Here is a 26,329-nt window from a genome sequence, read left to right as displayed (position 1 = left end):
GGAAATAGCTGATCCCAGTCGGGCCCTCTCTACTGAGCAGGCGACTTGTGCCTGTGCAGCAGAGCAGACTCGGCTGGGATCAGCTAGTTCCACTTGATCCAAGCCAAAAGCTGCTACTGAGCCTGCGCTGGAGCTGGAAAAGTGAAATATTTACATGGGCGCCGTTCGGAGCAGCCTAGAGAGACCACCGTGGGACGGAGGACGACGGGGGAAGCCTCAATCAGATCCAGAGGCTTCCCCCTCCTGAGGTAAGTACCCCTCCAGGGGCCCTTTTTTCAGTATAGGTTCTCTTTAAAGCAAATCTAAAGCGGATTGATGCTACGTACACACGATGCATTTTTTTTGTTTGATTTTCCGCTCGATTCTCTTTTCTTATCAATTTCCATTCACTTCTGTGAGAAATCGACCAGAAAAACTGCTGAAAATAATATCGACATGACGGAAATGATCTAACCAACCATCTATCGAACACAAAATTGTATGGTGTGTTCCTAGCAACACACCTATGAGATAACGAATTGTATGTGATAACACACATTCGTAGCAAAGAAAGGAGTCTCATTTTTATTTTCAGTTATATAGCTTTATTGATAACATTGCAACTGTTTGGCCTCGTTCACATTAAACGCGTTGCCGTCCGTATTTCGGCAACGCGTGCAGGCGGCAGACACGACATCAGAAGTGCATAGACTGCACTGTCTGGTGTTCACACTGCATGCGTTGCGGAGCAGTGCGGTCAGCGAACGCATGCTGCACTCATATTTGTCCAAACGCATGGCTGTCCCATTCACTACAGTGAATGTGATCAGCCACGCAGCGTATACAAACGCAGAAGGCGTGAGATCATATGCGTTGCAATCGCACAGCCATCTCCGTTTGATAATGTGAACGAGGCCTTAGGCCCAATTCACATCTGAGCGAATAAAGGGTGATTTTTTTTTTAAAGCGCCAGTGCTATTTTATACTAGGGCAGTGATCTCGCCGCCACGTTTGACGCCGATCATGGGCGATTTGCACCAATCGCAAAACGTGTTACATGCAGCATTTTGCCGCGATTATGTAGCGATCACGGTACAGTGCTCATACAGCGCTGACCGCGATCGCTCTGAATCGTGGGAGTGTGAGCAGTGATTTTACCACGCTAATTATGGCAAAGATCACCCGCAAAAACCAGTAGCACTAAGTGCTGCCATTTTGCAATTAATAGTGTGAATGGGCCCTCAGGGCCCTTTTCCACTAGCAATCGTTAGCGTTTGCGCTGAACGCTAGCGATTGCGATTCAGCAAAGTCCTTTTTTTCCCCCAACGATTGCGATTTTGCTATGCACTGCATAGCAAAATCGTGGCAATAATTGCTCCGCGGCGCGATCATGCTTTTGTAAAAATCGAATTCCTATGTTATTTAGCACACCCTAGCGATTTTAAAATCGTTAGCGATCTGCTATTTTGCGATTCAGCAATCACAATCGCTCTAGTGGAAAAGGGCCCTCACAGTTGAAGTTTAGAATCCACACTCTTGTCTTGAGCTGTAAGACTGATACCATATAGCCAACTAAACAGAAAGAAAGCTGCAATGCAATTTGATCAGATTTATGGAATTGATCCATTTGGATCAATTCCATCAATCTGATCAAATTGCATAGCAGCTTTCTTTTAGTTGGTGGGCCCAAGCAATCGTTTCCGCTCGATCGTCCAGAGAATTATACTGGTTAATTGCCACCTAAGGTAATGTCCAGTAAAGATTGCCAAGGCCCTGTTCACACCGGCACAGATGGAAAACTGATCTGTATAAAAACGAATCCGTCCCATCAGTTTTCCATCGATCTGGGAAAAGAAAAAAAAAATTGTTGCAGACCCAAACTTGCGCTCTGTTCGTCGGAGCGGATTGAACGGATCCATTCGAGCAATGTGAACGGATCCTATTGATTAACATAGGATAAATTCACCTCCGTTAGGGTCTGTTGCGTCATGGTCCGCTGAGGTCCCTTTTCCAGTGCTACTTGTGCTTCTGCCCGTAATCGCACTGCGTACAAGCAAGCAGCATTTTGCACTAGGGAGCGAAGGGAAATCTTGCGCTTCTGGGCACCGTGGGTGTGCGGGCAAATGGATGAATGATAGTTTCACAAAGAGGGCAGCTCCTTCATGCCCGGCTGGGAGGCATTCTTGGATAAAAACAGAAAAAATGGAAAAGCGGAGGAGCGCTCCATAGTGTAAAACAGATTTATTTAGATTAAAAAGCGCATAAAACAATTGCACTTACTAGAAAGTAGATGCATAAAAGCATATCAATTGAGGGCAGAGCCCTATTCCTGAAACCCTGGGAGGGGGCCGCCTTCTACGTACTCCGTGGCCTGCGGAGATCGTGGTCCAGATGGAAGGGACAGGAAGTGGCTGACCCGGAGGGTTGGAGCGTGCTGGCAGCGTCACAACGCGTTTCGGCGAATCCTCGCCTTCATCAGGTAACGCTGCCAACCAGCACGGTGGTTTAAATAGAAGTGAACAGTGGGTTGGCCCAATTAGGGTTGCCCCGGCGACCAGTGGGAGGTCACAAGGGCGGGCAGTGGTTGTTGGACTGCTGTGGAGTAAGGCCAATAGTCTGGCTGGCAGTGATGGGAGTGTTTGTCCCAACGGAGGGAAAGTCCACAACTGGCTGGATAAGCTCAGCTGACCGGCCAGGGGGATGGGCGGGAGTGTCCCCATTGCCTGGCAACGCAAGTAAATATCTCAGGTAGAGGACATACCTAGTTCTCAGGCTGTAGTGTCGGTGTTGGAGTGTAAGTTATACAATACAGCCAGAGCTGTGTCATAGATCAAAGGGAAAAAGTAAAAACTATATAAATATATAAATATGGATAAAAAAACTGATGCAGAGGGAAATCTGTCTATGAAGAATATATACACATGTAGCCACGAGCGGTGGGCGGGGTCGTGGTGTGCTCCGTGATCTAGAGCAGCTGATTGGTGGAGTAAGCCCAGAGAGGACAGACCCGGGGCACTTCCCATCTCCATCACAACGAGGGCTGGACTGGGGGCAGGGGAGGATGCCGCTGGGTCGCAGAGACCTTAAGGATATGTGTATGTGGGCGGGCCAGGGGGGTGCTCCATTGGGTGAGAAGACGGATGCCGCTGGGAGGCGGGGACGTGGGTTGTATGACAGCCGCTGTCATGCAGGGGGCGGGTGCTCCGATTGCTGAGGGAACTGTTGCTAGGCAGCAAAAAAGCTATACGGAAATGGTATTCCGCATTAGCTGGTTAGGTGTAGTGTCTCCGCAAAGATGCGGACAGCTGAGGGAAAATGTGGTGCATGGGTAACAAGAATGACGAATATGCACCTCATCGGGGGGACATGGGGCTGGCACAGGGGGGGGGGGGGGGGGAAGGGGGAAAGGCCTGTGAGCAAAAAGATGATCCGTGTGTGGGCAAGGCGAGGGCCTCTAAGGGGCGGGGACATTATTACATGACAGATCGTCTCCCGCAGAGGGCAGATACTCGATGTAGTAGAAAGGCTGTGTCTAAGCAGCCATAAACAATACTACAGGGGTGGTCCACATTGGGTAATCACATATAATATCGCCGCAATAAAGCGGGCAACTGATCAGGTTGAAAGTACAGTCCATACCTAACACGAGTAAGGAATATTGGTCCTCATCAGACGTGGTGTAAACAGGGAAAATGGATGATAGGGCTAAGGACAAGCCGGAGGGAGAGGGGGGATAGACACCACTTAGAGGCAGAAGCACTAATGTAGGACAGCTCATGTCTTGCGGAGGGGGGGGGGGGGGGGGGGGGGACAACACAGGTATTCATTGTGTTAAAGGGGCTACTCGTGTCTAGCGGGGGGAGGAGAAGGAAAAAGGGGGCACTCAGGTGCTCCTGATGTTGCAGGGGCTGTACCTGGGCAGCCAGAACCTGTGCGGGAAGGGCACACTTCAAAAAAAGGGGGGGGGTCTAATGAAGTGTCTCCATATTGTCAAGGGCAACTAGTATGTGCATGGTGAAAACGGGGGGCTAGGCTCCTCATTAGAGGGGCATGGGGGCGGGAAGGGGGGGGGAGGGCGTGGGGTGAGGGGAGAAGGAAGGGAAAGGGATAAGGGTTGGATGGTGAAAAAAAAATTTTGGGGGCCATTGCAACACCAACAATTTTGGACTTCAGTTCACTTCAGTACAAAATAAAGACAGGATAGTGTTTCTAGACCTGGAGCTCATGCATGATACACATGGTTGTATACAATCACGAACTCATTTCAAGCCCACCTCCGGGAACTCCTTTTTGCACAAAGAGTTGCCACCACCCAAGATGGATCAGCAATGTGCCCCGGAGTCAATTTTGCCGTCTACGACGCAACTGTACAACTACTAAAGATTATAATATGCAAGCAGACTACTTGACAAAGAAGTTCACAGACAAGGGGCATGAGATATTTAAAGTTACAGAAGCAAGAAAAGAATATGAAAATATAGGAGCTCTTAACAAAACCAAAACAAAAATAAAAACAGGTTCTCTTAAGAATAAGGGCCCACAATTTGTAACCACCTATAACAGCAAATCTGGGCAGATCAACAGCATCATCAAATCCAATTGGCCCCTTCTTCTCAGAGATCCCATATTAGCCAAGTGTCTTCAAGATCAACCTAGGACGATCTTCAGGAAAGCTAGGTCCTTGAAAAACCAAATAGCTAGAAGCAATGTCGGGATAAATAGTGAAAGCACGCATGATGAATCATCAATGATCAGAGGTAATTTCATGTGTGGAAAACCCCGTTGTAAATGTTGCAAATTTCTCAAAAACCGATGCAAAACGGTGGAACTTGTAAATACAACGATACAGATCAAGCAATTTATCACATGTTCCACCACCTTTGTCATATACCTATTATCCTGTGGATGTTCTAAACCCTATGTGGGCCGAACCACACGCCCATTAAGAGAGCGCTTTGGAGAACATCGGAGAGGAATAGAAGATGGCCTGCAGGGTCATAGTGTACCAAGACACTTTTATGAAAAACACAGCCAATCCACAGCCAGTCTATCTGTGGTGGGATTAGAAGCAATATCGGCGGAACTTCCAGAAGGCATTAGGTTCCGGAAGCTCTGTGAGAGAGAAGCATACTGGATCTTCAAGACCGACTCGCTGTCGCCTATAGGCCTCAATGAGGAAGTAGAAACCGCTAATTTCATTTAAATTCCCTGTCTACACACAACCATTCTCCCTGGTTCTCTCCCAGTCCCATCCAAACCCTTTCCAAACCCCCCTCCTCTCAGTCGCCTTTGTCATTTCAGCTCTCCACACACAAACACTTGGTCTTCCCCAATATATTGTTCCAACTTTCATTATGGGTTCCTCCACACACCAGGGACTGTCTGTCTGTGTTTTTAGGAACAGTATCAGCGTATGTATGTAATTGTACAGATTCGGTCCACCAATGGTCTGTAATGTGTCATATGCACATCGAGTATGTGGATGGGTATGTGGGTACACATGTATACATGTATACATATACGTGTATGTGTATACATGTATCTATTGTATTTATTATATTATTGATCATATACTTTATATGTTCACGTTTTATGTTCCTGTAAGGGTTTGATGTTAAGTAGCATCATGCTATGTTTATACTTTTCAAGTGCATTTCGAATTTTGAATTTTTATTTAGTGTAAGCTGGAATCGTTTTCGATTCATTTCAATCCATCCCAATTTGTTTCATTGCCAATTGATGGGTTCCTGGTGGAGGCCGACTAATGCTGCATGTGATCGACAGGCCATGTACTGTCAATGACATGGGGCACGGCCCATCCAACCCTTATCCCTTTCCCTTCCTTCTCCCCTCACCCCACGCCCCCCCCCTTCCCGCCCCCATGCCCCTCTAATGAGGAGCCTAGCCCCCCGTTTTCACCATGCACATACTAGTTGCCCTTGACAATATGGAGACACTTCATTAGACCCCCCCTTTTTTTGAAGTGTGCCCTTCCCGCACAGGTTCTGGCTGCCCAGGTACAGCCCCTGCAACATCAGGAGCACCTGAGTGCCCCCTTTTTCCTTCTCCTCCCCCCGCAAGACACGAGTAGCCCCTTTAACACAATGAATACCTGTGCCCCCCCCCCCCCCCCCCTCCGCAAGACATGAGCTGTCCTACATTAGTGCTTCTGCCTCTAAGTGGTGTCTATCCCCCCTCTCCCTCCGGCTTGTCCTTAGCCCTATTATCCATTTTCCCTGTTTACACCACGTCCTCTGATGAGGACCAATATTCCTTACTCGTGTTAGGTATGGACTGTACTTTCAACCTGATCAGTTGCCCGCTTTATTGCGGCGATATTATATGTGATTACCCAATGTGGACCACCCCTGTAGTATTGTTTATGGCTGCTTAGACACAGCCTTTCTACTACATCGAGTATCTGCCCTCTGCGGGAGACGATCTGTCATGTAATAATGTCCCCGCCCCTTAGAGGCCCTCGCCTTGCCCACACACGGATCATCTTTTTGCTCACAGGCCTTTCCCCCTTTCCCCCCCCCCCCTGTGCCAGCCCCATGTCCCCCCGATGAAGTGCATATTCGTCATTCTTGTTACCCATGCACCACATTTTCCCTCAGCTGTCCGCATCTTTGCGGAGACACTACACCTAACCAGCTAATGCGGAATACCATTTCCGTATAGTTTTTTCGCTGCCTAGCAACAGTTCCCTCAGCAATCGGAGCACCCGCCCCCTGCATGACAGCGGCTGTCATACAACCCACGTCCCCGCCTCCCAGCGGCATCCGTCTTCTCACCCAATGGAGCACCCCCCTGGCCCGCCCACATACACATATCCCTAAGGTCTCTGCGACCCAGCGGCATCCTCCCCTGCCACCGTAGGGAGCGCTCCTCTGGCCCGCCCCCAGTCCAGCCCTCGTTGTGATGGAGATGGGAAGTGCCCCGGGTCTGTCCTCTCTGGGCTTACTCCACCAATCAGCTGCTCTAGATCACGGAGCACACCACGACCCCGCCCACCGCTCGTGGCTACATGTGTATATATTCTTCATAGACAGATTTCCCTCTGCATCAGTTTTTTTATCCATATTTATATATTTATATAGTTTTTACTTTTTCCCTTTGATCTATGACACAGCTCTGGCTGTATTGTATAACTTACACTCCAACACCGACACTACAGCCTGAGAACTAGGTATGTCCTCTACCTGAGATATTTACTTGCGTTGCCAGGCAATGGGGACACTCCCGCCCATCCCCCTGGCCGGTCAGCTGAGCTTATCCAGCCAGTTGTGGACTTTCCCTCCGTTGGGACAAACACTCCCATCACTGCCAGCCAGACTATTGGCCTTACTCCACAGCAGTCCAACAACCACTGCCCACCCTTGTGACCTCCCACTGGTCGCCGGGGCAACCCTAATTGGGCCAACCCACTGTTCACTTCTATTTAAACCACCGTGCTGGTTGGCAGCGTTACCTGATGAAGGCGAGGATTCGCCGAAACGCGTTGTGACGCTGCCAGCACGCTCCAACCCTCCGGGTCAGCCACTTCCTGTCCCTTCCATCTGGACCACGATCTCCGCAGGCCACGGAGTACGTAGAAGGCGGCCCCCTCCCAGGGTTTCAGGAATAGGGCTCTGCCCTCAATTGATATGCTTTTATGCATCTACTTTCTAGTAAGTGCAATTGTTTTATGCGCTTTTTAATCTAAATAAATCTGTTTTACACTATGGAGCGCTCCTCCGCTTTTCCATTTTTTCAGCATTTTGCACTAGCCTGAATGATGCCATTTACCTGTCGGGAACTGAGCGCAATTGTGGTGAGAATCGCGCAGCTCGACATTTGCGTGCGGGGAAAAAAAAGCTACGCGCAGTGGTGGGAAATGAGGACCGCGGTTTACATGTAAATCGCTGTGCTCTAGCAATCAGCAAAACGGCTGCAATCTGCTTTTTGAAGAAGAACACAGCCAGTGGAAAAGGGCCCTAAATGGATTTTTCTTTTTGTCCAATGTAAACTGGGCCTTAAAGCTCACTGTGATTCTTCTTAAGTATCTAATTAATTTCAGGGAAACGGAACAAAATAAGCCAAACAGACTCCTGCACATATTCATCAAACAAACAACACTGTTTTCAGAGGTACAAACACTGCCTCACTCACTGCTACGATTTGTGCACACAGCTGCTAAGCAAAGGTCAAGCGGCACTAACTGGGCAAGTTCAGTACAACAGAGCCCTTATTTCACACCTGCCTGTGTCCTGCATTTGTCTTCCTCAGTTTACGTAAGGCTGACTGCAGGTTCCTCTGAAACATTTGCCTGCCCACAAGCTTACATCTGTCATTTTACTAGACTGGTTTGCAGTAGTAAAACCTTGCACACACGCTAGATGGATCTGGACCAAGATGGCACAGTTTAATGCTTTAACACTTGAGCTTTACCACACAGGGTATGGACACTGTTTCACATTAAATTTAGCAAAAAGTTTACAGTCAGGCAGATAATGTTCTAGAAATGTGAAACCAACAATCTCATTTTCAAACAATCAGCCCCCTGTATATGACCATATTCACCATTTACCATACACTACACTCTTCTGGATGTAGTCTGAGCATTTAGGTGCTAGTTCTATCGCTTGACTGAACCTATGTAGATAGATAGTATTGTTCAACGTCTCAGTTCTGTGGAACTTCAAATGAAGTACCTGCAGGGAGGAGCAGCCCGTAGGTCTGCCCCCTATTTTAATAAGACAATCTACTAAGGCCCTGTTCACATTAAGCATCGCAGTTGGCCGTGGATTTGGAACGCAAGCGCACGCCATCTGCATTGCGCTGCTGATCCCATTCATTACAGTGAATGCCCCTGGAATCAGGGGACTTTTTCTCCACAAGGATTCCCTGAGATTTGATTCAGTTTAATAAACATTTACTATATTTATTGAAAAAAGGAACCATCCTTTGCAGGGGCACCATATTATTCCGCTGGCTGAAGGACACTGCAATGGCAACCGAACATTCAGCTGGCTGAAGGACACTGCAACTGCACACTGAAACATTCAGGTGGCTGAAGGACAACAAAAGTGAAAGTGGAGCTTAGGTCATACTTATTATAAAGAAGGGAAACTATTGTCTGTCCCTGTGGCCATCAACGGTTAGAGGCTACTTTATAAGCTGCCTCAAATTACTGTTCTTTAAATTAACCGTAATGTGAAATCTGCAGTGATAAATATGGCAGCTTTCATATTCCTCTCACTTTAGTTGTCCTTTAAGAGCTAACAGGACAGATACTTGCCTAAGGGCTCTTTCACATCAGAGCTTGCGTTGGAGAATGCTCAAAGCATACGTTTTGTTGTATGTGTTTTAATATGCGTTGCACTGCAGTGAGTGTGCGTTTTTAATGCGTTACAGCACATAGGAAAACGCAGGTAATTTTTTTTTCTTTTAGTTTTCAACTTTCTACATTGCCTGCGTTAACGGATTAAAAAAGCGCATAGTGTGCGTTTTACATTGACTAACATTGTAACGCATAAAGCTAGCGTCGGCCGAAAAACTGCGCCTGGGTGCAGTGTAACGCAACGTACAAAAACGCAGCGTTATATGTGAAAGCTAAAATGAAAGTCTATGGACTTTCATTTCACCTTGGGTAACGCAAACTTTACCCGTTGCGTTGAAACGCAGAAAATCTGCCCTAATGTGAAAGAGCCCTAAGCAAAGGCTCTGGGTCCTAATGAGCCTTCCCTTTCCTCTCACGGTTCCTGCGTTCCAACTCTGGATCCCCGGTTCAAATTTCTTGTCATGGGAGGTTTGGAAGTCTTTGTCCCAAAGACAGGGTGCTCATGCATGCTCAGTACGGAACGGCCTGTCTTCGGGAGCACTCGGGCTTCCTAAGACTTCCAAAGCCTTGGGCAGCGGCGGAAAGCAGCCACCGACCGGTCAGAGACTGCTAATGGGGGATCCATCGCTGGAATGCAGGGACCGCGAGGAGAGCGGAAAGGCACTATAGGACCCAGAGCCTTCCCTCTCCTTAGGTGAGTATCTCTTATTTTAAATTAGCTTCAGACTCCCCCAGTACCAAAAAAAGTTACATCAGTAGGGGAAGCCTCTTGATGGCCATGACCCTCCACTGTCGGCCAGACCCTTTTCCTCTCCCTCACCTGTATGAGCATAGCCACACTGCGCAGGTGCACGGATAGCCCGTATGCCTTCACAGTAGTCGCTCGTACACAGAGAGAAAAGCCGGGCTTGAGTGGCACCATGGTACTGTGCAGCACAGCAGCGCTCGCACACAGAGGGGAACACAGGCACAAGATATATTAATCATACTGCAAAGAGGGATCCAGCTCATAGGTGTAGGGAGACTGGGGAAGCTTCTGGACGTTCAGCTCCTCCCTCTACTGAGGAAAGTATCTATGTTTTTATCATGGTTGCTGGGTCAGTTTTATTAAGGATTTCTGCAACTAATGGCATCAACACAACTAGAAATTCAAAAGCGTCAACTACAAATGTTATTTTTAGTCCGTGTTCAACCAAGGTAATCTTAACAGTTCCCCAGTAAATTCAGATTTCAAGCAGCAGTTTTATTATTATGATGATTGTGAAGGTCTGAGAAGCTGAACCTTGCTGGAATTTTTCACTAGCACTCCCTTTGAGAGAGGATTCCCTCTCTTGGTTTGTTTTGGTCTGTTGCAATCCAATCGGGACCCCAATACTTCTGCTGGGGATTCTGATCTGTACACCAGCGTTCGTACTTCACAGAAGACCTGAGCAGTGATTGAGCAGTGAGGTGACAGAAGACAGGTGAGTAAAAAGTCGTGAGAACGTACACTGTTGCCATAGGCTTCCATTGTTTCCGTCGGTATCCCCAGTGTCAACAATAAGGACCCAGAACTGAACAAACGGATCTGTACCGTACTGAGAGATGTGAACAAATGCGAATGACTAGCAGATACCTATCGATTTGCGGAATGTTACATTATCTCAGTATGAGCCCAGCCTCAGCTGCAGAATGTTTTTTTTATCTCAGTGTGAACCCAGGATCAGGTAGAAAAATGTTATGTTTGTTTTCAGGAGTGTAGAAATCACAGTCTCCATATTTCTGCCATCTCCTGACAATTGACCTGTATGACAAGGTATGGATGGTGAGATTTACAATCTGCACTTATCGTAGTTTGTCAAGAGCAATACTATAAAGCTATTCTATTATTACTAGTATTCAATATCTGTTGTCCCTCATACTAAAAAGGTATTTTCTTCACCGGCAAAGCTTAGGAATTTTAAAGCTATATTAAGAAGGCATTTGCTTTTGGGAATAAAAAGCTCCTGGCCAGGAAGCAGACACTTTACCATGTCAGCCATCCTGGCCTGTCATTGGCAACGTGAATGCCCTAGCATATCATCTGTATAATAAGATTCATTATTAACTGGATTAATCAACTGGGTTCTAGCATGTAGCTCTGCTACCTTGCAGAAAAAGGTCTCTACATTTTCTATATCTTATAAAGGAAAGGTCAGGGCTATTTTCTGCAAGGGGGTAAATCTATACACCAGAACCCAGCTGATACAGGGTTCCAGCAAATCTTATTAGACAATGTGTTGGGACATTCTAACTAAGAGACTCTGTAACAAAATGTTCATCCTTATTTCTTCTTTCCTATAAGTTCCTATACATGTTCTAATGTGGTCTGTCTTACTGCAGCCTTTCCTAGTTGCACAGTGGCTGTATTATCTCTGTTATATAATCTAATCTAATCTTTCCTCTGACGGCTTTGTCGGGCTCAGGCACTCAGGCAGGAATGTGCTGCTCTTCTTGTGATAGGATAGAAGCTATACACACCCTCTCCACACCCCCTGCAGGCTCTGTGTGAGTCACAGACTGAGCTCCTCTCAGCCCATCACAAACTGGTTAGAAGCCATGTCTTGTTTGTAAACACTGCCTAAAACTGGCAATTACAAGCCAGGATTGCAGTAGGGAGTGGCAGAAACAGCACAAAGGGGCCCAGGAGAACATAATGAATAGAATGGTATGCTTTTTAATGTAAGAGTTTTTTCAGTACAGATACTCTTTAAAGAGACTCTGTAACAAAATTTTCAGCCGTATTTCATCTGTCCTACAGGTTCCTAAACCTAATGTAATTGAGAAGTAGATCTTGTTCGCACCTCCAGGCTGGAGGTGCGAACAAGATCTACTTCTCAAGTATCTACAGCCATTTGCTTGCACCCAGCAATCATGGCCACTGCTTCAATTGATGAGCACATTTTCTCCTACACACCGGAGGATACTGCGAGGATCGTGGCTAAAGTGACAGCGGAAGTGGCGTTCCTGAGTACAGTTGATGAAAAAGCGGTAGCAAGACAACTGGAAAAGCTCTCAAAAATACGCATATCGCTAGAACTTCATGCAACTACACTAGCCGAGTATCTGAAGGTGGGAAGGATTCCCCGTGGAATAAGATCCAATGTGAGTCCACTTATGTTCCCTAATGACACTAAGTTTTGTCAAACCTGGACCAAAATCTGGAATAAAGCCTCCTTTGATTCGATGACGTTAACAATCGACCGTATTATGGAGGAAATACCGAAATTGGATGTCCAGATTATAGATTTAAAACGTAAACTTATGGACAACATGGATGCTGACGAATGTGGGAAATACATTATGGAACTCGATAACAAAATTGAAACTCATAAGAAACAACTTCAAGTCATCAAACGAGAAAAATTTCAACGGGACGCCATGGATTACACTACGGGATATGTATACCCGTGGCAAAAACCTATAACCAAACGTAAAAGGCCATTGCGTCCCAAACCATCTGAAGAACGTGGTAATGTACCTATTGAAGATTCGTCAGATTTTTTGCCATCAAATTCCCAATCATCTTCAGATCACCCTCCAAGTACAGACGAGCACGCAGAGGGGGCAGGAAGCACAAATATAAAAGATCGGTTGAGACAACGGCCGCGACAACAGCAGAAATCCAAGTACAGGAACATGTAGCGGAGACCATTGTGGTTAATATTTCGTCAGTTGAACTTTCTCCAGCCCAGCAATCGTTGTTGGAAAAGGGACTGTCATTTGCCCCTACGGCATGGCCTCAACAGGTGGAACTTGATATTGATTTACAAAGGTTCTACAGATCGATCCGATTGAAGTATTATTTTAGCACTCCTCAAATGCATATGTTTAGTCAGAGTCAACAATTAGAGATGGATCAATTAACTCTACGTGACACCCCTTTAAGGAATAGAAGTAGATTCAATCCTCCCTCTTGTCAGATGATAGATCAGTTTGTGAAACAGACAAATGATCAGATAGATAGAATGTTGAGAACCGTGACCTTGGATAGAACTGTTCACATTAAACACAACCTTACAGCGGAGGAAAGAGGAGCTATCCAGGAACTGAGTGATAATGATAGTATTACGATAAAACAGGCGGACAAAGGAGGGGCAGTAGTGGTGATGAATTCAACTGATTATAAGGAGGAAATATATCGCCTATTATCAGATACAACAACTTATGCTAAGCTAGAGCAGAATCCGATAAAGATTTTCCAAGAAAAGATTTTGATGTTACTTAAAAGTGCAGTAGATAATGGGATTATTGACGATAAGTTAATGGAATATTTGATACAACAACATCCCATTACGCCAGTATTTTATATCTGCCCTAAAATCCATAAGAGTCTATCCCGGCCACCGGGTCGTCCCATAGTGGCCGGGATAGACTCTATATTTTCACCTATTGCCCGATATCTGGATGTAGTTCTGCGACCATATGTGGTGTCAGGAAAGTCATATCTAAGGGATACAACAATGTTCCTTGAAACAATTAAGAAACTTCCTGATGTACCTGAGGGAGCACTATTAGTTACATTGGATGTAGAAAGCCTCTACACCTCCATCCCTCATGATGGGGGTGTAGAGGCTGTAGAAACTATGCTTATGTGTGCATCTGACTTTGATCGGAACCAAGTGAGATTTCTATGTGATTTGTTACGGTTGTTACTAACTTGTAATTATTTCCTTGTAGAGGACCAGTTCTATTTACAGCTGCGGGGCACAGCCATGGGCTCGAATGTGGCCCCCTCCTATGCAAACATCTTTATGAATACGTATGAGGAGACATTTGTCTATACTAGTGAGTTGTTTACTGGAAATGCCCTTTGTTGGCTTCGTTTTATTGACGATGTCTTTTGCGTATGGAGGGGGTCACATTCGAGTCTACAAAGTTTTGTGGACAGCCTGCATGTCCAATGTCCTGCAATACGGTTAACAATTCATAGTGACCATCGGGCGGTGAGCTTTCTCGACACAATGGTCAGGCTGTCTGGGGGTAGGCTGGTCACAGACCTATACATTAAGCCTACGGACACCAATTCGACATTGTGCTTTGATAGCTTTCACCCTATGGCCACTAAACGCTCTATTCCGGCTAGCCAATTCCAAAGAGTAACCAGAATAGTGGAAGATGAGCAACTTAGGGAATTTCGCTTGGATGAAATGCAGAAAAAATTTAATCAAAGACAGTATCCACAACGATTGCTTGATAAAGCTAGGAGTAATATTAAGGTATCTAAGAATGATCGGGTACACCATAGACCCATGAGCCACAATAGGATACCATTTGTGAGTCAATTTAATGTCTACAGTGGATCTATAGCGAGTATCATACGCGGCAATTGGCATATGTTAAAGACAGCTTTTCCTCATATTGAGGAGTTTCAAAATTTGCCTCTCATGTCCTATAAACGCGCACCTACGTTGCGGGATAAATTGGTGCGGGCCGACATGGGCACCCAGAAAGTTGGGGGTGTTCAGTCGGCTCGCCCCAATGGTACATACCCATGCCTCAACTGTGTACATTGTCATAGTGTTATTAAGGGGGACAGTGTTTTCCATCCCCATTTAGGTACAAAGTTTAGAATTAGGGGCCAGTTTGACTGCAACTCGCGATACATTGTATATGCACTTAAATGTCCGTGTGGTCTGCTCTATATAGGGCAGACCACACAACCAATGAAGGTTAGATTGTCAGCACATAAGAGTACAATTAGAAAAAATGCCATTGAATTAGCTTTTCCCTCACATTTTGCTAAGGCTAATCATAATGTGAGTCAGTTGCGCTTCCAGATTTTGGAACAAGTATTGCCCCTTAGACGTGGAGGAGATAGGGTAAAAAGTGCCGGCTGCTTACCTGGTAGCAGTGTTCCGGCGAGTCCTCCAGGACGGCCCTCCTGAGATTGTGTAGTCTCCCCTCCCAAATCGGAAACACCTGACAAGAATTAGAATAATAATTAGTATAAATCCCACCCCTCCACAATCTCCCCTCAGTTTAATGAAGAGAAACAACTAGTCCACCAACCACTACCATACCATTAATAGATATAATAGGGTCGGGAACTTAGGCGGCCGTCCTGGAGGACTCGCCGGAACACTGATACCAGGTAAGCAGCCGGCACTTCCTCCCTACGTCCTCCAGGACGGCCCTCCTGAGATTTAGCGAGAAATTTTACCTCTAGGGTGGGATAACGGCTTGAAGAACCTTGCGGCCAAAGGCCTGATCCTGGCTTGAAAGAAGCTCCACTCTGTAGTGCTTGACAAAGGTCGAGTGGCTGGACCAGGTCGCGGCCCGACATATCTGCTCCAGAGAAGCTCCTGATCTCTCCGCCCAAGACGTTGATAAGGATCTTGTTGAGTGTGCCGTAATGTGGTCAGGTACCTTTAACTGAGCCTCTGAGTATGCTAGGGATATTAGCTGCTTAATCCATCTAGACACTGTTATCTTGGAAACCTGGCTTCCCCTCTTAGAACCACCAAATGATACAAAAAGGCTAGTGGAAGTTCTCCACTCTCTGGTTCTATCCAGATAAATCAAAACTGCCCTTCTAACATCCAAAGAGCTCAACCTCCTCTCCTTGTCATTCTGTGGATTAGCCACAAAGGATGGCAGTACAATATCCTGAGTCCTATGAAAGGACGTAGATACCTTGGGTAAGTATGACGGATCTAGCTTAAAGATAATCCTGTCAGTATGGACCACCATGTACGGATCTTTAATAGACAATGCCTGAATATCACCGACTCTACGAGCCGAAGTGATGGCCACCAAAAAAACAACCTTAAGTGTAAGGAACTTTAACGGGACCGAATCCAAGGGTTCAAACCTGTCTGAGGTTAAAAAATCCAATACTAATGACAAATCCCATGGAGGAACCAGTTTCTGAGGGATCGGTTGAGAACGCTCTACTGACTTCAGAAAATTTTTAACATAAACATCGGCTGATAGTCGCCTAGAAAGAAAAACCGAAAGGGCCGACACCTGGGCCCTTAGGGTACTAACAGATAAGCCTAACTGCACCCCGTGCTGTAAAAATTCCAAAACTGAGATAATGTTATCTGACCTGGAAACATCCCTCTGTTTCCAAGCGGAGAAGGTGTACCAAACTTTGTTGTACTTTCTCCTAGTCGCTGGCTTCCTACAGGCCAGTAATGTTTTAACCACATCACTGGAAAATCCGTGATGCCTCAAAATCTGCTCCTCAGGATCCATGCGGTCAGATGTAAGACCTCTGGGCTCGGATGGACCTGGCCCTTCTGTAACAGCAGGTCCGGTCTGCATGGTAGATGCCAAGGGCCCCTGATCACAAGGGACTGAAGGAGAGGATACCAAGCTCTCCTCGGCCACCAAGGCGCGATCAGTAAGACCTCCGCATGTTCTGTCAGGATCTTCCTGAGAACCCTTGGAATCAACTTGAACGGTGGAAAAGCGTAAAGCAGTCCCTCTGGCCACGGAATCGACAGGCCATCTATTCTGTTTATTGAAACAGAAGGATCCAGGGTACAAAAATCTTTGACTTTTGCGTTCTCTGGATTGGCAAACAGGTCGAGAACCGGAGATCCCCAACTTTCTGTGATCTCCTGAAAAACATCGGGATTGAGCTCCCATTCTGACTCCTGTACCACGCCCCTGCTCAGAGAGTCTGCCTGTTTGTTGTGGATCCCCCGAACATGGACCGCTGATATCGACTCCAGGTTGGCTTCTGACCATGACATGATCTGTTCTGTCAGGCCCTGCAGGTCCGGAACACGAGTGCCCCCCTGCTTCCTGACATAACAGACCGACACAAAGTTGTCCGAGAACACAAGGACTTCCGAGCCGGAGATTACCGGATGCAAGGCCTGTAATCCCAGAAGGATCGCCCTGAGTTCTCTGTAATTGGATGATTTGTGAGACATTTGTTCGTCCCATCGTCCCTGAGCCTGGTGACCCAAACAGTGGGCACCCCAACCCCAGGCGCTCGCGTCCGTATACAACTTTAATGGGATCTCCTGGTTCCATCTGCGACCCCGGTCTAGATTGATCAAATGATCCCACCAGAGAAGTGACTGTATAACCTGGTCGGGTAACATCACTCTCCTGTCTAAAGACCGGTGATCTCTGTCCCAATTCGCTAGGACCCAAGTCTGTAGGCCCCGAGAGTGGGCCTGGGCCCATTCTACTGCTGGAATGGCAGACGACATTAAACCCAGGATTGATACTAACCTTCGAAGAGGAACCTGAGAATCCAATCTGATTCCCTGAATCTCTGACCTCAGCTTGTCTATCTTCTGCTTGGGTAGAAAGACACGTCTGACCGTCGTGTCCCAACTTAGCCCCAAAAAAATTAAGCTCTGAACCGGGTGCAATTGAGACTTTTCCATGCTCACTATCCAACCCAGACTGCTCAAGAGCTGGAGTGAAAAATTTAGCTCCCTCTGCAAGGCTTCTCGGGTCCCTGCCATAAAAAGGAAGTCGTCCAAGTAAGGCAGGACCCTTATATTGTGGAGATGTAAAAAGGACATCACCTCTGCCATAATCTTCGTAAAGATTCTTGGGGCCGACGAAATTCCGAACGGGAGAGCCTGATATTGAAAATGGCATATCGACTCCCCCGTCCGGACTGCAAATCTCAGATATTTCTGAAACAGCGGGTGTATCGGGACGTGGAGGTAAGCATCCTCCAGATCCACTGATGCCAGAAAATCCCCTGGAGATATGAGGTTGCGAACTGAGGCAATGCTCTCCATTCTGAACCTCTTCACTACAATGTAGGGATTCAAGGGTTTCAAATTCAATATCATTCGAAACTTCCCTGACTTCTTCTGGATTAAAAATACCCGCGAATAGAACCCCTTCCCCTGTTCCTGAGCTGGAACCGGTCGAATCACGTTCTTCTGCAGAAGAGAGGAAACCGAGTCCATAAGGGCCTCTGCCTTGATCTGGTCCCTGGGGATAGAAGTGACTATCACCCGGGAGGGAGGAGGAGATACAAATTCTATCTTGTAACCCAGCTGGATCAGAGATAGAATAAAGTCGTTCTTTGTTATCTTCTGCCACTCCGGAAAGAAGTGGAGAAGTCTCCCCCCCACCGGGATCTGGCTGTCACTTGGCGGACTTTGCAGTGGACGGGGCTGGCTGGGGTTTATTGAACAGGAATGGCCTGCCTCTGCCTGCATTATAGGTCCATTTCTTATTTTGTCTTTGCCCTCTATTCGGCTGGTCCTGCCTAAGAAAGGGCTTCCTGCTCTGAAAGGACCGCTTCCCGCTCTTATTCTTATCCGGGAATTTCCTGGCTCTATTGGAAGATCTTTCCAAAACCGAGTCCAAATCTCGTCCGAACAAAAGATCCCCCTGAAACGCCATTCCACAAAGCTTCTGCTTGGAGGTAACATCTCCCTGCCACGTATTTAACCAAACGGCCCTTCGTGCTGAGTTAATTAAGGCCGCTGTCTTGGCGGCAGCTCTGAGGGATTCAGTTGCTGCGTCCGCCAGGAAGGCAATAGATTTGATGATAACCGGAAGGCTCTCTAGGATTCTAGCATGTGGAGTGCCCTCCTCCAGACGTTCCTGGAGCCCACGAACCCACTTATCCAAGTTCCGGGCTACACAAACCGAGGAAATGGCCGGTTTAAAAGAGAAGGACGTTGAATCCCACGCTCTTTTAAGCAGGGCCTCTGCCTTCCTATCCATCGGGTCCTTCAAGGTCCCCATATCTTCAAAGGATAAATCAGTATCCTTGGAACACTGAGAAAGAGGAGCATCTAATCGAGGACACTTGAACAATGATTCATGTTCCTCCATGTTAAAGGGAAAACGCCGTTTAAAAGATCTAGGGATAAAAAGCCTTCCCTCCGGATCCTTCCACTGAGCGGAAATAATACTCCTGACAGCTCTATGGACAGGAAAAACCCGACCTCCGCGATCCTCTAGTCCCCTATAAATATCATCTTGTGGAGTAGAGGATGGCCTGGGTTGTTCAATTTGTTCCGAATCATAAACTGCTTTCAGCAGCTCAGACGTGTCCTCAGCATTGAACAAATACCTAGGAACTGTAGCTGATGTATTACCTGAAGCGTCAGACTCAGCCAGCTCTCCCTCATCTGATGCCTCAGAAACGTCCGAAAACGGTGAGGGAGTCTCAATACCAACGTTCTGGGGAACCTCCGTATCCACCCTCTGGGTACTAGGGAGTACAGGCAAGGATATACTCTGATCGATAGGGACAGAACCAGTCTGTGGAACCTGTAATTGGGAAGTTATTACAACAGGCTGGGCAGTAGATGATGCTGGTAAAGCTGCCGGAACCTGTGGAAGAGGGACCATCTGGACTGGACAAGGAGGTAGAGCTGCTCTAAATGCAGAAAATGTAGTAGCTAATTCCTGTTTCATTGATTTCATTAAATCTAACAATGCTACAGTAGTGCTCTCGGGTCTCGGAGAATGAGACTTTGATTTATTGTAACAATCAGTACATAAAGATTTAGAAGTTCCCTCAGGTAGCCTGCCCCCACATTTAGTACACTTATTAGATTTTCCTGAGCTCTTGACTGGCTTCTGTAAGAAAACAAACAAATCCAGGGAATGTTTTAGCTAGTAACAGACTAGCACACTGTAGCATAATAAAACAGGAATGCAAGGAACCTTACCGGCTGCTGACCTGACTCCTCAGTGCCAGCCGGAGGCGTCTGCTTCGTCTCTGGAGAGGGCTCTGTTGGCTGCTGCATGGCCCCTGCAGAGTGTTGCTGCACTCAGTGCAAACTTGCTGGCGTGCTGGGTGATCTGGCGTTCCTGCTTGCGGCTGTGCTGTGCGGAGATAGAGCTGTAACGCGTGGCCAGACTGCGTGCAAATGACCCCCGCTGGCACGCCGGAACCGCCCCTTTAATGTACGCGCACGCCGCCGCTCTCTGCGCCATGCGGCGTGCCTCCGCGTCACTTCCGCCTCCAACTTCCGGAACTTCAATGCGGAAGAGGAGACGGCGTCACCCAGCCGCCATGCCGTCTAGGAGAGCAGTGGGATGGGAGAAATCCTACAACCTCCCCCACCCCCAAGTGGAGAAAAGGTCTGGCTGCCTAAAAAACCACCAGACGGGTCGCGCCCAGCGCTGACTCGTACCGCTTTCCAACGACATCCTTTCAATCCTCCTGCCTGGCCATCCTTAGACAAAGTAGGTGCCATCAGGCTCCCCTACCACCAGGACTCCGTAGGTGCTTCCGTGGTGAGTGTAGGAAACATACAAAAAACTGAGGGGAGATTGTGGAGGGGTGGGATTTATACTAATTATTATTCTAATTCTTGTCAGGTGTTTCCGATTTGGGAGGGGAGACTACACAATCTCAGGAGGGCCGTCCTGGAGGACGTAGGGAGGAAGATTATTGTATAGAGAGGCGTTGTGGATACGTAGGTTGGATACATTAGAGCCGAGGGGCATGAACAGAGAATATGATATGTTGCCATTGATCTGAATAGTATACCATATTTGCCGCGTATGATACACTGATTATAATTTGCAGAGTTTTCATTTTTCATTTTCTATTTCTTTTTCTTTTGTTGCCAATTTTGGTGGTTATTATTTATTTTCCTTTTTATTCATATTGCTTGTTACACAAGGATCGCCACTGGATATAGGCATGATAAGCTACTTTGCTTATCTCCGCTACATGTTCTCTGTACTTGTGAGTGGCACCGTATGCGCTGGGAGAGGGCGTCCTTCTCGTCACCTAGCGACGGTGGGTGGAGCGCGCCACGACGTGGCTCTCTCCTCCTCCTCCGTCAGATGACGCAGACCATAGGCGGAATCCTCCGCCTTACGGGATACAGTCGCCTGTCAGGTCCGCTCTATTGCGGGGCGTGGCCTGACATATTCACCACCGCAGACTGTTTCCCCATTGGTCGGCGCCACGGCGGGTGGTGAGGGGAGGTCTGTCTCCTAGCGTAATGCGGATAGCCACGTTGTGCTGCTTTTCAATTGGAGCAGCAGCTTTTTGCATAGTAAGAAGAAGTTCCCCATTAGGTCCGACTTTAGGATAGCAGGGGATTGGTCGCTATTGAGCGACAGCAAAGCTGATTGGTCATGTCAGTTTGAATGTACTATATAAGCAGGTATGTGTTCAATATATGTGTAGATGCTGACTGAGCTTGAGAAAGGAGGTTAGTCCTCCGAAACGTCGTTACATGTCAGTCATGTCCTAATAAACTAAAAGAGCAATACATTGGATGGTGCGGGACTCATCTTTCTTTAAACCTAATGTAATGTGATCTGGCTTACTGCAGCCCTTTGTAGTTGCAGTAGTCAGTGTAATAAATCAACTTATCTATGTTCTGTCGTACTGTCTCAGGAAGGGGCTGACTCTTCAGTGTTGTCCCTCTGTTAGGCAGGCCTCCCCTCCACGCCCCTTTATGCTCGATCTCGTGAGTTACGTCATGAGGCATGTATCAGAGTCTCAGTAAGTCCGGCTGCAATACTTGCGCTGTGCAGAGAATGAATGCTCTGCCTCTGTGCATTGCAGCCGGCTCTGGCTCTGAGGCGCTGATCGGGTGACAAGATTCAGCCAGCCACCCTGAGCGCTCCTCTCGTGCACGGCTCTCATGCACAGTAACTGGAAGCGGGCACACGCTCTGCCCGATGTACTTCCGGTTTCGGCGGCCATATTGATTGTTTACAAAACACTTTATAAAAGTGTTTTTTTATGGCCAAAATAGCGGCGGGGAGCGGCGAAATTAACACAGAGGGGGAGAGGAGAGCGCTACAAACAGGGTGATGTGTTTACTTTATTAAGTTTTCTTAGTTACAGATTTCCTTTAAGCATTAGCGTACATCTGTATGTTTTTTGTTTTTTTATTATGTATACCAGAGATCCCTTTCAACTTAGGCTACAGCTGTAGAGTAGCTGTTACACAGAAATCAAAACTAGTCCTTGGTAAGAGTTCTTGTAGAGGGTGCAGACAACATCAATCGGGGCCCTAGGCAATCTAACTGTGGCACGTCTGAGTGATGTGCAGGTAGGGCTGGTGCACACCAGGAGCGGTTCTGAAGCATTTTTTAAAACACTTGCAGGGGGAAAACCGATTGGCTAATGAAAGTGAATGGGATGGTGCACACTAGAGCAGTTCGTTTTTTTCCACAAACGCAAACTCAGAGGCTGCAGCATTTTTTAGATTTCTGAGGCGTTTCTGCCTCAATGTTAAAGTATAGGAAAGTGGAAAACCGCTCTGAAAAACGCTAGATCAGAGCGGTTTTCCAGGCGTTTTTGTTAAAGAAGCTGTTCAGTAGCAGCTTTTACTGTAACAATATTTGTAGTCTGCTACACAAAAATGCTCCAAAAAATGCTAGGCATGTTTAGAAAACATCTCTAAACATGCCTAGAATCGCTCTGAAATCAGCTTCAAAAACCTCTAGCGTTTTGCAGATCTGCTAGAGGTTTTTGGTCTGCAGGAAAATGAGGCGGTTCTTCCTTTAGAACACATTCTTTATACACAATCTGAACCAGGTTTATGGGTGATAGCACAACATTCTTAGTGGATTCACAACAACTCTACGGGGAGTGCATATGTAGAGTTTAGTACTGTTGTGCAACTTAATTAGTCAATAACCCCAAATTTATAGACAATATATCAATTTCATGAGCAAAAGTTGTGTATAAATTTGCCTAAACCTGCGTCAAGCATAATTATTTGCATCTCATTTACCACCCCTGCTAGTGACATAACTATATACATCAGGCTTTATTCCCACAGCAGAGATTATGTCATACATAAAAGATTATGGTGTACACATCAGATATACAGTCACAATCAGATATGTATAGCTTATTTTAAAAATTACAGATTGCATTATTATTGCAGCACTACAAATAACTTGTTTTTTGATCAGTGTATTTCATTTTTGTGGACTAAGCACAACTATTGCAGTATATATATAAGTTATTAATCATGACTATTGTGTGAGAAAAGGAACATTTTATCATAAACAGTGCCACCCCCAGAATTTTTTTCCAGCCGGGTGGCATGAAAAAGTAGCCGGGTGGGGAGAGGTGAGAGAATGCAGGTCCGGTGCTTCTCTGCACAACTCTGCTTACAGCAGAGAAGGAGGTGAGCTGATGACAGCCGGGTGCTCACCAAAACTTGCCTGGTGGAGCACCCGGCTAAAAGAGCCCTGGTATCAACTTTATATTTTATTGGCAATTCATAATTTCAGCATTATTCATAATTTTCAGCCAAGGTATTTACTTTACAACCTATGCACTATAATTGTGATGTATGCTGGTGGGTGCAACACTGATGGAGCTATGCTGCACAGGTACACAAGAAAATTGCAAGAACCAACAAAATACTGTAACTACATACTCTCCTGATGTCATCAATATCAACAGAGCAGTTAATATCTCCACTGGTTATGACCAGTAGTAAGCTAAGAAGATCTCCCAGAATATGTAAATTCCTAGCCAAAACCTCGTACACATCCTTGATTAAAGTCAGCTGAGGTGGCCAATAATGACCACCTCAGCTGATCATCAAGTGTGTGTACACAGGTCCCCGACCCGCAAGCGGACCCCAAATTGGTGAGCTCTTCCCCAGCGACGTCCACACCGCTCCCGTCCGCCATGTGCTGCATTGGCCCTCCGCGCACCCCGCAGATTGTTGTGATAATTCAGTAGGAGACCTTTGGCAAGTCTCCCTTACACTGCTACTGCCAATAGAGCGCGCCCTAGTGGCTGCTGCTCTGCTCTGGCGCTTTGAGTCCGCAAGGAGAAAAGCGCAATATAAATGTTATTTGTCTTGTCTTGATAAGTAGTAATAAAGTTATTCGGGAACAAATGGGAGGAGCACTGACAGGTGAAATTTGCTCTGGTCCGTTAGGGTAAAAACCACTTGGGGGTGAACTGGTTAATGTACCTTGCGATTAGAATCAAAACGCAAATCGCAGGGTAGTGGAAAAAGGCCCGAATGCTGGGCATACACGGCATCGAGGGAGGCTTATTAATTGAGCCTGATGGCTCGATTGATAATATCAGACGTGTCTGATCACCGCAGGGATCGATTCCGTGCTCGATCCCCGTGGGCGGACAATAGCGGGGATTCGAGCGGAAGATAAGAAGAACCGGCGGGGACAAGCGGGAATCGATCCTGGCGGACGCGCCAGGAATCGATCAGGCGGCTAATCGAGCTGTATGCCCAGCATAAGAGTGAAAACCTGCACCAGATGACTGGGACATTTTCACAATCTAATCAGATTCAGGAACTGATCAATTAACCCGCAGCATTAATCATTTCCAGGTTCAGTGATTACTAGTTTCCAAACCTGATTAGCTTGTGTACATAAATGTCTGGATCTTGAAGATAACTATTGAGGAGTAGTGTTGAGCTAAAAGTTTGAGGCAGGGGTCACACTTGTTGAAATCGCAGGAGTTTTGCCGCTACTGCATTTTCAGGAACTAGCTGTGATTCTGTATAGGTTTTTTTTTGGTACTTATCCGTTAGCCGGGCGCATCCGGCAGGGGGCGCTAATTACTATTCCCCCTCCAGGCCGACATGGATAGTAGGGAAAGATGTAACTCTGGTGGAGTTTTGTCGCCACCTGCCGGATGCGCCCGGCTAACGGATAAGTACCGTTTTTTTTTTTAAAGATGCAACCTGCTCTACTTTTTTGCACAATGAATGTAATTTCATCAAAATTCACTGGCTGTACTGTACAATAAAAAAAAAAAAATCACAGTCAATCGCAGATAAACACACATATCGTATGGAAAACCACTTGCAAGGAATCGTTTGCAGCTTCCGCAAACAGAAGTGTGATCCCTCCTTGAGCAATCAGCACATTTTGTTTCACCTGAAACCAGAATAAGCCACAGAAAAAAAAAAAATCAGTTTGTACAGCTGACACTTAATAATCACCCATTTTTAAACCTGGTTAGTCCTAATGAAAAGTTCATTTCCTTCTTGGTTTCTCCAAGGAGATTGCCCACTGGGTCACCTCAACCATACTGGCGCCCAGTCAAACCAGAATGTCTGGTACACACCATGCAATTTCTTGTCAGATTTTGTGTCAAAAAGGGGGGGGGGGGTTGCATTTTCTGATACAAGTACATTGAAATCAATGGTAAGGTTGCACTTTCTGACAGTTATAAGTACAAATCGTTGCAACCGGTTGCAAAATATTATAAAGTTGCAAAAATGTTCACCACAGTGGCAATGGAGTAACATCACTCCTGCTACTTGCAAGAATAACACCTATGGCCCAAACGATGCCTGGAATTCCACTCTGGGTGAAGGTTCTGAATTTAGTGGATGAGGTGTACTACTATAAACACTTAGATGGCATTACTAGAACAGCCATACTTCACATGGAGAAAGGGGGGGGGGGGGTGCTGGCACTGCCACTCACCTGCCCCCCTCCCCTCCGTCCCCGCCAGGACTTGTTGCCCTCAAGCACAGAAGTTTCCCTATCCTTCTACTCACATGGGCTCTAGTAAGTTAGACAGCCACGTCTTGAAGGCCTCCACATTCTCTATCAGCATGACGGCGGATGGAGCAGGCCTGGGGGGCGTGTGGGAACCGCTATGAATCCAGCAACGCTGCCTCAACGTTCATTCTCCTGTCCCGGCCGCGCCGCTCCTCTCCTGAAGTCTGCAACGGCTAATCACTTCTAACGCTTGAAGCCCCGATCACCGGCCAAGAACTGCCAGCAGCCGGGCACAGGGCAACTTAGCCAGGCACTTGGGCCTACGATGAGACCGGAAGACGGACAGCTTAGGACAGCCAATCACAAGTCAGAATGTGACGTTTGGAAGCCAATGAGGAGCTCCGGGGGAGGGACTATTGCTCCAGTGTGTGCTGTGTGTGGTAGTGGGAGGAGTGGTGAAAGGAGAGAAGCACGCATGGTGTGCGCTGTGTGTTGGAGAAGCGTGCAGTAGTTGTAGGGGAGGCAGCTTACACCAGTGTACAGGGCTCCCAACTGTCCCTCTTACGGAGGGACAGTCTCTCTGTCCCTGTTTCCTCCTCATTTGTCCCTCTTTCTATGTAAATATACATGTCTCTACTA

General features: G+C 46.8%; 1 protein-coding gene across 4 annotated transcripts in view; it reads right to left on the bottom strand.

The window, feature by feature from the left end:
• RBM27 (RNA binding motif protein 27) overlaps positions 1-26,036 on the bottom strand; it is a 90,236-nt gene extending 64,200 nt beyond the window's left edge. For 2 of the 4 annotated variants that reach the window (XM_068277538.1, XM_068277540.1), the window contains exon 1: positions 25,747-26,036. In XM_068277538.1, the coding sequence (XP_068133639.1) occupies positions 25,747-25,805 (59 nt within the window). In that variant the 5' untranslated portion in view covers positions 25,806-26,036. The remainder of the gene's footprint in view (positions 1-25,746) is intronic. The other 2 variants (XM_068277539.1, XM_068277541.1) reach the window with 1 other exon arrangement.
• Between the last annotated feature and the right edge of the window lie 293 nt (positions 26,037-26,329).

The sequence above is a fragment of the Hyperolius riggenbachi genome, chromosome 3 (assembly GCF_040937935.1).
Source record: "Hyperolius riggenbachi isolate aHypRig1 chromosome 3, aHypRig1.pri, whole genome shotgun sequence".
Lineage (NCBI taxonomy): Eukaryota > Metazoa > Chordata > Amphibia > Anura > Hyperoliidae > Hyperolius > Hyperolius riggenbachi.
The sequence above is the reverse complement of the archived record's forward strand: the minus strand, read 5'-3'. Positions and strand labels throughout refer to the sequence as shown.